The 12,069-nt window shown below is 40.4% G+C and overlaps 1 protein-coding gene across 3 annotated transcripts in view; it reads left to right on the top strand.

Moving 5' to 3' along the window:
• eif2ak3 (eukaryotic translation initiation factor 2-alpha kinase 3) overlaps positions 1 to 6,515 on the top strand; it is an 81,688-nt gene extending 75,173 nt beyond the window's left edge. For all 3 annotated transcript variants that reach the window (XM_043698756.1, XM_043698669.1, XM_043698574.1), the window contains exons 16-17: positions 938 to 1,000; positions 5,156 to 6,515. In XM_043698756.1, the coding sequence (XP_043554691.1) occupies positions 938 to 1,000; positions 5,156 to 5,332 (240 nt within the window). In that variant the 3' untranslated portion in view covers positions 5,333 to 6,515. The remainder of the gene's footprint in view (positions 1 to 937; positions 1,001 to 5,155) is intronic.
• Positions 6,516 to 12,069: the final 5,554 nt, after the last annotated feature.

Here is a 12,069-nt window from a genome sequence, read left to right as displayed (position 1 = left end):
CTTGGTAACTAGCAAGGTATTCTCCCAGTTGACAAGATTTTAAAAACAAATTAGGAGTATGATGATTTTCTGTTGATCCCATAGAATACATGCAGTTCACTAAGCCCAAAGTGACAAACCAGTCACTGTATCACAGCTGTTCCACTATACAAGGTGTGCGTGTCTGTGTGTGTGTTGTGTGTGTTGGAGCTACTAGAGAAGATCTTTTCGGGGAGTGTTGCTTAGGTCAAAAACAATATTCTGAAAAATATTTTGAAGGTGAACAGAAAGGTAGAAAAACTTTTTTTTTTTGACCAGTATGCCAGTGCTGCCCTCTGCCAAGTGTCACTAGATTAGTAATCCAAATCTCAGAAATAAAGGTATAGACAGCAGATTATAAATCCCACCATGGCAGATTTATGAAATTCAACTTTAGTAAAAACTGGGTCTTAAAGATAGCCTAATGGTAACCATGTACCCACTGTTGGTTGCTATAAAGACTCAAATGATTTGCTGATACCTTTCAGGAAAGGAAATCTGCCATCTTTATCTGGTCTGGCTGATGTGGTTCCTTCTCTACAACAATGTGGTTGACTCTTAATTGCCCTCTGAAGTGGCCGAGCATGCCACTTAGTTTAAGGTCAATTTGGGTTGGACAATAAACACTGACCCACCCAGTGACTTTGAAGTCTCATGAATTATGTTTTTCTTTGAAAATAAAAAGAGGGACATCCAGGGAGCAGATCAGAGAGGTTTGGAGGCAGAGATGTTGGCTGACTTCATTTTTTGTTAATTTACTTTATACTTCTGCCGTTTTCCTTGCTGGCTTTAGTTAACTAGTGCATGTCAAAGATTAATCTAAGATATGGTCTATGTTGCAAGCAGTGTTTATCCATTGAATTATCTGTGAATTCAAGGCTAATTTGTAATGTTTAATAAAATTCCTTTCCCTTTTTAGACATTAACAGATGTAAGAAATTTGAAGTTCCCCTCTTTATTTCTTGAGGACTATCTTCAGGAGGTAAGCATTGGGCTTGGGGCACAATCTGATACTTAGCTTTTAATTGGTAGCACAAATGATCCGATGTTAACATGTTCAATTATATGGGCGTTAACAAGAACAACGTAAACCTAGATTATAAACAGAACTGGGAACTTTTTGTGAATTACCACTTGCTGGAACATGAGAAGATGAGGTGAAATTCTTGCGCATGTACCATGGCTTCCTAATCTCAGTCAAAAAGGCAGAAATGAGGAATGGAAAGAAGCATAGATCTTGTCATAGTCAATGGTCTGCAGGCAAGTGAATACAATCCTTAATGATTAAATATTCAAATATTGATGAGCTGGCCGTGTTGGGAGTGACCATCTGTTACAAGCTTCAAGCTGGGAGTATGTAATTGCTGAAAATAGTGACTAGTAATGCATGATTTCTATCAACTTCTGAGCATCACTGCCTATTTCACGGTTCTATAATCTGGGTTTGCCTGGAAGGGTTAGAGCTGTTTTGACCAGGGAATATTAGTCATAGAACTCCTGGTCAGAAACTTAATTGCTTAACACCAAGCCACCTGAGCAGTACAAGCGGACTGACAGATGGTGAGGACAATGGGGAGGTATTTTGCTTTCACTGTTGAAGTATCATAGTCTCAACAATTTGCATATTTTTCTGCTGTGCTGCCTTGTGATTTTGCCTGTGTACTTATTTCTGAAGCATTATATGTTAGACAATCCTGTGTCATCACCAGGATGCCTTGCTCTAAGCTGTCTTAAGTTGCTGTAAAATGTGTCAATGTGTCACAGATAAATATTCCTATTTCATGGTGACAATGATTTCCTAATAAAGTCATACACCGCAAAAGGAAACCATTTGGTACTAATTTCGCATACAGGTCGTTCTGCTATAATACGACAGTTGTATTCCTCTGTGACCTCAAGCGATAGAATATTCTTCTGGAGAAGATTACTATAGAAAATCACTATGCCCATGTGTTATCCAAGCAGCATCCACAATTCATTAATCATGTTAGAGTTAATTTGCATTGCTTTTACACGTATTATACCAGAACAATCTGTACTCTCTGAGAGAACAGTCAGTTGGTGTCTCACCTCTGCTGTTATTTCTCCCGTTGCATTGCAATTCCTTTGCAGTTTTTAGAGTGGTGATCCAATTCTTTTGTTAAACGTTGCTGTTTATTCAGTCCTCTACCATCGTTTTCAGACAGTACATTTCTGATACTGTCCTTGACTGTGGTGCCGTGACAAATCCTTGCCCATTTTATCTATCATGTTTAAATTCTTTCAAATTGGTTTCTGATCGTGTTGGATTAAAACTGCCCTATAAAAATCACAAATTACATCCTGTAAGCCTCTTCTCGTCTGTCTGCAGCTTTTGACACCCTTGGTTAAAACCCTCCTGCTGCAGCACTCCACTGTTAGTCATGGAGTTGTATAGCATAGCAACAGACCCTTCCGTCCAACTTGTCCGTGGATAGTTACATAGATGGGTGCTTAAGCTAGGACAAATGTTCGGCACAACATCGTGGGCCGAAGGGCCTGTTCTGTGCTGTATTGTTCTATGTTCTATGTAACTCTATACCCTAAACAAATCTAGTCCCATTTGGCTCACATCCCTCTTAAACATTCCTATTCATATGCACTTCCAGATGCCTTTTTAAATGCTGCAATTGTACTAGCTTCCACCACTTCCTCTGGCAGCTCATTTCATATATGCACCACTCTCTGGGTGAAAAATTTGCTCTAGCTTCCTTTGAAATCTTTACCCTCCTTAAACCTATGCCCTCTAGTTCTGGACTTCTCCACCCCAGGGAAAATTCCTTTTGTATTCACCTTAGCTATATTCCTTATGATTTTGTAAACATCTATAAGCCTCTAACACTCCAGGGAAAATAGCCCCAGCCTATTCAGCCTCTCCTCATTGCTCAATCCCTCCAATTCTGACAACAACCTTGTAAATTGTTTCCTGAAACTTTTCAATTTTCACAACACCCTTCCTATATCATGGAGACCTGAATTGCACGCAGTATTCGAAAGTGGCCTAACCAATGACCTGTAGAGCCATGACATGACCTCCCAACTCAGGTACTCAATGCACTGACCAATAAAGGCAAGTGTACCAAATGCGACATCCAGTATCTTGTCCAGCCAGATGGGACTGCACTCCCCTAGTTCCATTCTTCTCTATCTGGTTGTAACTAGATAATCATCTAAAATGGTTTCTCTTTCCAGTCCTGTACAGTTACTTCTCAGAACCCTCAGGAACCTCTCCTCAGCCCTCTGTTATTTCTTATGCTGCCCTTCAGTGATATCATCTAAAAACATAATGTTTAGTTCCCCATGTTGCCTTTGATGCTAAGCTTTATACTATGCATTCCCCTCTTTACACTGTTGTTTATCTGATTTCCAGTATGATACTAGTCTCTGGCACAATCCCATTCCTTACCTGCTGACTGTTCCCCCTCCTCTTGTCAGGATGACTGTGGCTCCACAAGACTATTCTCAACCCTGGTGTCATTTCATTTCAGTTTCTGACTGTGAAAGTTTGTCGATAGGACTGCCTCATTCCACTTCTGTAACATCTGCTCCATCCCTGGTTCAGCTGATTGCTGATGCCCTCCTCCAAAGCTTTGTTGCAACATGACTTGACTTTTCTAATACTGTTTGGGCTGGCTTCCCATTTTGTAACCTACCTAAATCCAAAACCCTGCTGCCTCTACTACGTCCTGTTCACATATCACACCTCTTATTAGCTTCTTGTCCACAAAGGTTTCAATTTAATTTTTGTTTTCTTTTCCTCAAATCTTTATGGACTAAACCACATTTCTTTCTGACCAGCTCAAGATCTGTAACCTTCACATCTCAGTATTCCTCTGATTCTGGCTTATGCATCACTGATTTTATTGCTCTGCCAACTCTGCTATCAGCTATCTAAGCCCAAACCTTTGTAACTTTGACATTCAGTGACATAACTGTTACAGAATCTGCAATTACAAACATCTATTTGGTATACCAGAAACTGAACCGTCTAGCCGTCTAAATGTTCTGGCTACCAGGCAGGTCAAAGGCTAGCTATCTTGCATTGAGTAAATCATCATGTAACTCCGCAAAGTTGATCCACCACATACCATATACTAGTCAGGGGTGTGTTTGAATACTCCTCATGTGCCTGAATGAGTACAGCTGTAACAACACTCAAGAAGCTCGTCCAAGACAAAGCAGCCTGCTTGATTGGCATTACAATCACAAATCCCACATCTTCCACCACTGATGCTTTGTAGCAGCAGTGTGCACCATCAATAAGATGCCCTGCAGAAATTCATCAAGGCTCCTTAGCATCTTTGAAATCCATGACCATTATCATCTATAAGGACAAGGTCAGCAGATACACCACTACCTGCAAGTTCCCCACCAATCCACTCACATCCCATATATCGCTGTTCATTCAATGTCAGTGGAACTCCCTCGCTAATGACCTTGTAGTTGTTCTTACATGAAATGGACTGCCGTGATTCAAAACGTCAGCTTAATACTACCACTGTCTTTTCAAGGGAAAATAAGGATGAGCAATAAACACTAATCCAGCCAAGGCCACTTACATCCCATGATTTCTTTTTTAAATCCCTACTTTAATCGTTTTGTCTGTTGCTTTCCTCCAAGAAGATGCTGCCTTTTGACCAAGCTTTTTTGTCACCTGTTCAAATGTCTTATGTTGCTCAATATCAAATTTTGTTTCACTTTTACGAAGCACCTTATGACAACTTGGTGCATTTTCTGCAAGCTATTTAGTGTTTGTGGAGTAAAAATATTCTCTCAATTGCCTTTTTGCTAGTTATGTTGAATGTGCCATAACATTTATGTTACTGACACTGGTGTCAGTAGATAGTTTCTTCCTATCTTTTTTTTTCTCCTCCATAAAGTTGACCTCCCCAACTAAATCTTTCCTTAATGTCTCTGATAATTGAAACCAATTTATTAATCTCCTCTATGCTGTCCTAGGCCTTAAGTTTCTTTTGTAAGTTTTGATGTAGTATTGGTCACAATATTCTGCAGAGGTCTTTAGAGAATATATTTGCAACAAGGTGAAAGTTGGGCAAACCTAACAGTATGCTGTGTGGAAATTAACTTTTCTGAATTTTTGAAACCCCTCCTGGTACAGCATGAAATGGTGCGGCAAATGCTTTCTCACGAACCAGTGGAACGTCCAGAGGCTGTGGACATTGTCAACAACCCATACTTCGAGAGCTTTGACATTCCTGAAAGGCAGCTGCTGAGGCAGAGGTCACGGACACTCAGCTGCAATGGAGTCAAGGCTGTGAGGGCATCTGTCTCATAACAGTGGACGTCATCTGCTCAGCCTGCAGGTTCTTGATCTCTGACACCTTCCATTTCAATTGTTACAATGCAATCAATATTTGAAAAAGATGTCAAGGCACGTTCTGACCACTTTTACTTTGAAAAAATTGTCAAAGGTCTTCAGGACCAAGTGATGTGATACTAAAGCCTCTCACCACGTTTTCTACTATACATCCAAACTGATTCTTAACATTTTTAAGAAAATGTCTCTGCTTGGAGGATTATGTATTTGAAGTAACAGGTGCAGATATACTGATTTGAGGACTCATTTTGTCTTGTGCACCACAGTTTCAGTTAATTCTATTCTATAAGCACATACTGTGCACTCCTCTCGTGGCTGCACGTGCACAGTAGATCAGATGCATGCGTTTCAAAAGAAAGTGAAAACTGCAGTTTAGTTTGTGAAGAGGGATGTGTGATGCTCGTGGTGCTCCTAACTTCATTGCATCCTTATGTCTAAGGGCATTTGTCCAGCTTTCAACTGTAAGCCTGTATTTTTAGAAACTGAATCAACACTGCAATGTGGATTTGAAAGCAATACCTGCCCCTCAACCACAAAGTTTTGGGAATTGGCCTGACTGGACATGGTGAATGGTGAAGTTTAAAATGTATTTATAGTGCTGTGAGGGCACAATGGCATAAGTACATCTATTAATCATGCTGTGCAAATTTCATAGTGAAAGAAATTTGAGTTCTTAATGCAAGCTGTATCTTTACATTTGACATTTTGTTTACACTACTGTATTGACTGAAGATATTTAATTTCTTGTCCTGTAAATATCTTGCTTGAATTTCTGACCAGCTAAGAATAGATGAACATTCAGAAATTTCCCATGTTGTCATGACACTTCTTTCTCCAACTCTTCAATGCTTGAATGGGTAATGATTTAGTTCTGTGCAGCAGTGATCAGTTAAGGGAAGAAGGTCCCAGGCTCCGTTTCCATTAGGGTTTGGTCAGCTGCTCTTAATTGTAGTGCTACTACTTCAGCACCTTTTTGGGTTATTCCAGTGAAAATTCCAACCTGCATATCTGCATCTGATTTGGCAGAAGGCATATCCTTTACATTTAGATTAGATTACTTAGTGTGGAAACAGGCCCTTCGGCCCAACAAGTCCACACCGACCCGCCGAAGCGCAACCCAATTCAAACCCATCCCCCGAGATTTACCCCTTCACCTAACACTACGGGCAATTTAGCATGGCCAACTCACCTAACCTGCACATTTTTGGACTGTGGGAGGAAACCAGAGCACCCGGAGAAAACCCACGCAGACACTGGGAGAATGTGCAAACTCCACACAGTCAGTTGCGTGAGGCGGGAATTGAACCCAGGTCTCTGACGCTGCGAGGCAGCAGTGCTAACTGTGATCTCATTTTCATTGCAGATGTGGAGGGTAGGTGTTGGACTGATACTGGGCTATCATGCTCATTTAAGATGCAGTGCAAAATTCAAACCCAGTTTCTTTGCCTTGTCATGTCAACCAGGTTCATGTAGAACACATTGATCTGGTTGAGTATCCAAAACCAATTTGTTTCATTTCTTTAATTGCTAAGCAGTTTTCAACATTGATTCAAAATCAGGTTAAAAATTACTGAGCAGAATGCTTAAGTCTGTCCAATCTGATTATTCCTCCAGGACCTTTATCATGCTATTATATCATTTTGTGCATTCTTAAGATCATGGGTTTGTGTTGTTGTGTTCAGCAAATGTGTTAAAATTTTCAAATTTATACATCTATTTTGATTTCTGGCTTTAATTTTGGCTCATTATGGTGACCCCCATTTTAGTTTTTGTTCATCCTGAAGGAAAAGCTGTTTAATGTGCAGATTGTAACCAGTTTAAAAAAAACACCTGATCTTACTCAAACATATGTGCCATTAATTATTATATCAACTTTCTTCAGTACACAAAAACTGAGGTACTATCTGAATAACGAAAGGCTGTTGGGAAAGAGTAGAAATAGGATTAGTTAAGTGGTGCTGGAGTTAGCCCATACAGGTGAATAGGCTACTAGATTGTTATCTTTGCTGCTCTTGTCATGTTAAAAAAGAATTGTCAGCTTGCTAAATCAAACAACATTAAATCTTTATTTGAAATATAGTATGTTGGTACTACAAATGGGAAGTGGTGGCATAATGATATCACCGGACTAGTAATCTGCAGAGCCAGTGTTCTGAGGACATGATTTTGATTTTGAATCTACCATGCCAAATGGTGAAATCTTAATGAACAATCTGGAATTTAGGAAAAAACACCCTAACAGTGAGCATTTCACTATTATAAAAATTTACACAAAAGCCATCTAGTTCATTAAAGTACTTTTAATGCTAATTTCCTTAGTCCATTCCTGTCATAAGTTAGTTGATCATTCTTTTATTCATTGCTTATGTTATTGTCTCCTCTCAGAGTAGGAAATTTGTTATTCTCATCTGATTTGGCCAAGCTCTGACTTCAGACCCACAGAAATATAGGTTATTCTTAATTGGCTCTCTAAGCCATTCAATAGGCAATCCGTTCAAGGACAAGTCGGGATGGGCAACAAATGCTGACCTAACCAGTGATACCCTTGTCTTCTACATGCATAAAAGAAGCTGTTAAAATCCAAGGATGAATTAATTATTGTTTAGGGTCAACTACTTGAAACAAAAGTGAACATTAGCATCTTAGGAGAAAGATGGAATTAAAAAGTAAAAGTTTACTTCAATCGTTGCAATCTTGTTTTAATGGAATTTGTGATGTGAGCATGGTGACAAAACCAGCATTTGCAGTCCATCCTAATTGTCCTTCAAGTGAAGGTGAGCAGCTTTCTTGAAGCACTGAAGTCGGTGGTTTCAGGACACCCAAAGTCCTGTTGAGAAGGGTTTTAGTGGATTTTTATCCCGTGGCAGTGAAGGAGCAGTGATTAGAGATCCAAATCAAGTTGGTGTGTGATGTTGAAGGGAGTTTGCAGATGGTGGAGGTCTCATACATCTTCTGTCATTTCCTTTACTAGATGGTAGGGATCACAAGTTTGAAAGGGGTTGTCGAAGCTTTGGTACGGGTGCAATTAAAACTGTTCAGTTTTTATTTGCTCACCCATGAAACTTTGACTTAATAATATCCCAGAAACGACAGTGATTGAGCAAAAAAAATGTGGTCAGGTAATTGAAAATTGAAAAAAAAGTAGTCTATGGAAATTAGCATGTAATTGGTCTGAAAGTTGAAAGAATCTGCAAATGCATAAAATTCAGATTGCAACACTGGTTGTGTCTTGCCAGGTGATTAAATAAGAGAACACTATGGGTAGATTCTTGTTTGTTTCTGGACTGTCCTCCCAGAAGGGTTTACTACCAATACAATTAACCCTTTGTGAATGGCAAGAATGAGGAATGTGGCCAAGATCTCTAAATCTACTGAGGATATTTTCTCAAAACCAGAGGGATGGAGAAATATGTGGTGGTGTTCCTCCAGTTTTCTTGTAACATTGTTGGAAGCTGAAGACTGAGTTTCAAATAGAAACAGAAAGAGGAGTTAACATTGAGTCACCCTGAGTGGGTACCCAGTAAAATGGGCACCTAATCTGTTGCAGGGGAAGGTGTGCAGTAGTAGAGGAAGTGATGTATTCGAGGGAAGGCTGGACAAGCAAATGAAAAACAAAATGGAACTCGGCTTCCAAATAGTTTTTCTGTCTGAACTAATTTTTAAGGATGTGACCCCAGCTGCCAGCAATGAAATAGCTCATTAACATTCAATATGTGATAGTCTGTGTGTTCCAGATCAAGGCATACATCTTGTAAGCATGAAGATCAGTGCTTTAAAGCACCTTGTTAGTTTTTATTTTATATCATTAACTATGTAATTTCCTCTCCACACTACCACAGTTTCATTATAATCAAACCACCTCTCGTAAATGTCAATCTACTCTATACAGTCTAGCCTCTTCCTACCTTACCTCTCTGCCCACTTATTTATTAAGCGGTCTTCCCCAATTCCCACCATAGCGTACTCTTTAGCTCCTGTCCCCTTGATTTGGGAGTGGTTTCTGGTACCAGTACAACAGAATTTATCAGTCTGGGCTAAGGAGCCTGTTTTACAGGAGCAGGAACACAATAGTAAAGTTTGAACCAGCCACTCACCTTCTCACCTGAACCACAGAAGTTCATAAGATATAGGAGCAGAATTAAGCCATTCGGCCCATGGAGTCTGCTCTGCCATTCAATCATGGCTGATATGTTCCTCACCATTTTGCTGCCTTCTCTCCATATCCTCCAACCCATTATCTATTAACAATCTGTCTAACTCCACCTTTAAATTTACTTACTGTCCCAGCAGCCACTACACTGTGGGGTAATGAGTTCCACAGAATCAAAACCCTTTGGGAGAAGTAGTTCCTCCTCAAGCCTGTTTTAAATTTGCTACCCCTTATCCTAAGGCTATGATGCTTGTCCTGGAATGTCCAATGACCTGGTATGACATCATCAGGATTTGACATCATGTTGTCAGGGCCGAATTGCATGTACACAAATTGGATCCGAGCAAAATTATTGCACCAAGTGTCAGCAACTGCCCTCAAAAGTTCGAGGCCCACATGAACTCCATGTTAGAAATATTTTTTCAAGTCGAGTGAGCTCTTTGGGCTGACTTGTTCCTTTGCTGACATGAATCCAGTGGGTTCAGGATTGTCCTGTCAAACTTCCAGACTGGGCGATCTCTTCCTCTCTGTTGTATTTGTTTTACAGAGATGCAAATGTGACCTTTCATTTCACTCGGATTCATAACACATAGTTTGGAAATACCTACCATAAATTCCAACTCCCCCAAAACTTGGGATATGATAATGTAAAATTTGGTAGGTTATGCTATTCAATTCATAATCCAGAGCTCAGACTTAAAGTTGGAGAGTTTAAATTCAGTTAGTAAATCAGTCAGGAATAACAGTTGGCTTCACTGGTAACCATGAAACTCTCAGATTTGTTTTCAAAATTCTGACTCGCTGCTTTTTAGGAAAAGAAATCTGCTAACCTTACCTGGTCTGGTCTACATGTGAGTCCTGTTCCACAGAACTGTAGTTAACTCTGAATTGCCCACTAAAATGATTAGTAAATCATTCAGTTGTATAGAAAAAGCCAATAAATGTTCGCCTTGCCATTGGTGTCCACATCCTGAGAGTGAACAACACAAGCCTCGATCTGTAGACGAATAATTAGAAACAGGAGTAGGCTGTTCAGCCCCTTGAGTCTGCTCCACTATTCAATAGCATCACGGCCTATCAAACATTCCTCAATTCACTTTCCTCCATAATATTTTATTCTCTGACTTACCAATAATCTATCTTTAAATATCCAAGACTTGTGACCTCACAGCTCTCTGTGGCAAGGAATTTCAAAGGCACTCAACCCTCTGATGCAATTCATCCTTATTTCAGTCTTAAATTGGTGCCCTGTAATTCTGACACTATGCCCTCTGGTCCTAGACTCTTCCATGAGGGGAACCATCTTCTCAAACTCCTTTATAGATCCCTGTGTTTCAATGAAATCACGACTCATTATTCCAAATTTCAATGACTAGAGGCCAACCTTTGCTCTTAAGGCAATCTTTTAATATTAGGGACCATAGAGTCATAGAGATGTACAGCACAGAAACTACCCTTCGGTCCAACCCGTCCACGCTGACCAGATATCCCAAGCCAAGCTAGTCCCACCTGCTAGGACCTGGCCCATATCCCTCCAAACCCTTCCTATTCATATACCCATCCAAATGCCTCTCAAATGTTGCAACTGTACCAGCCTCCACCACTTTCTCTGGCAGCTTATTCCATACATGTACCACCCTCTGCGTGAAAAAGTTGCTCCTTAGGTCTCTTTTATATCTTTCTCCTCTCACCCTAAACCTATGCCCTCTAGTTCTGGACTCCCTGACCCCAGGGAGTCCATTTACCCTATTCATGTCCCTCATAATTTTGTACACCTCTATAAGGTCACCCCTCAGCCTTTAACGCTCCAGGGAAAACAGCCCCAGCCTGTTCAGCCTCTCCCTATTGCTCAAATCCTCCAACACTGGCAACATACTTGTAAATCTTTTCTGAACACTTTCAATTTTTACAACATCTTTTCGATAGGATGGAGATCAGAATTGCACACAATATTCCAACAGTGGCCGAACCAATGTCCTGTATAGCCGCAACGTGACCTCCCAACTCCTGTATTCAATACTCTGACCAAACACCACCTTCACTATCCTATCTAACTGCAACTCCACTTTCAAGGAGCTATGGACCTGCACTCCAAGGTCTTTGTTCAGCAACATTTCCTAGGACCTTACCATTAAGTGTATAAGTCCTGCTAAGATTTGCTTTCCCAAAATGCAGCACCTCACATTTATCTGAATTAAACTCCATCTGCCACTTCTCAGCCCATTGGCCCATCTGGTTCAGATCCTGTTGTAATCTGAGGTAACCCTCTTCGCTGTCCACTACACCTCCAGTTTTGGTGTCATCTGCAAACTTACTAACTGTACCTCTTATGCTCGCATCCAAATCATTTATGTAAATGTCAAAAAGTAGAGGGCCCAGCACTGATCCTTGTGGCATTCCACTGGTCACAGGCCTCCAGTCTTCTACATTTGAGCCAGTTCTGTGTCCAAATGGCTAGTTCTCCCTGTATTCTGAGATCTAACCTTGCTAATCAGTCTCCCATGGGGAACTTGTTGAACGCCTTACTGCAGTCCATGTAGATCAC

The sequence above is a fragment of the Chiloscyllium plagiosum genome, chromosome 1 (genome assembly GCF_004010195.1).
Source record: "Chiloscyllium plagiosum isolate BGI_BamShark_2017 chromosome 1, ASM401019v2, whole genome shotgun sequence".
Taxonomy (NCBI): Eukaryota; Metazoa; Chordata; class Chondrichthyes; order Orectolobiformes; family Hemiscylliidae; genus Chiloscyllium; species Chiloscyllium plagiosum.
The sequence above is the reverse complement of the archived record's forward strand: the minus strand, read 5'-3'. Positions and strand labels throughout refer to the sequence as shown.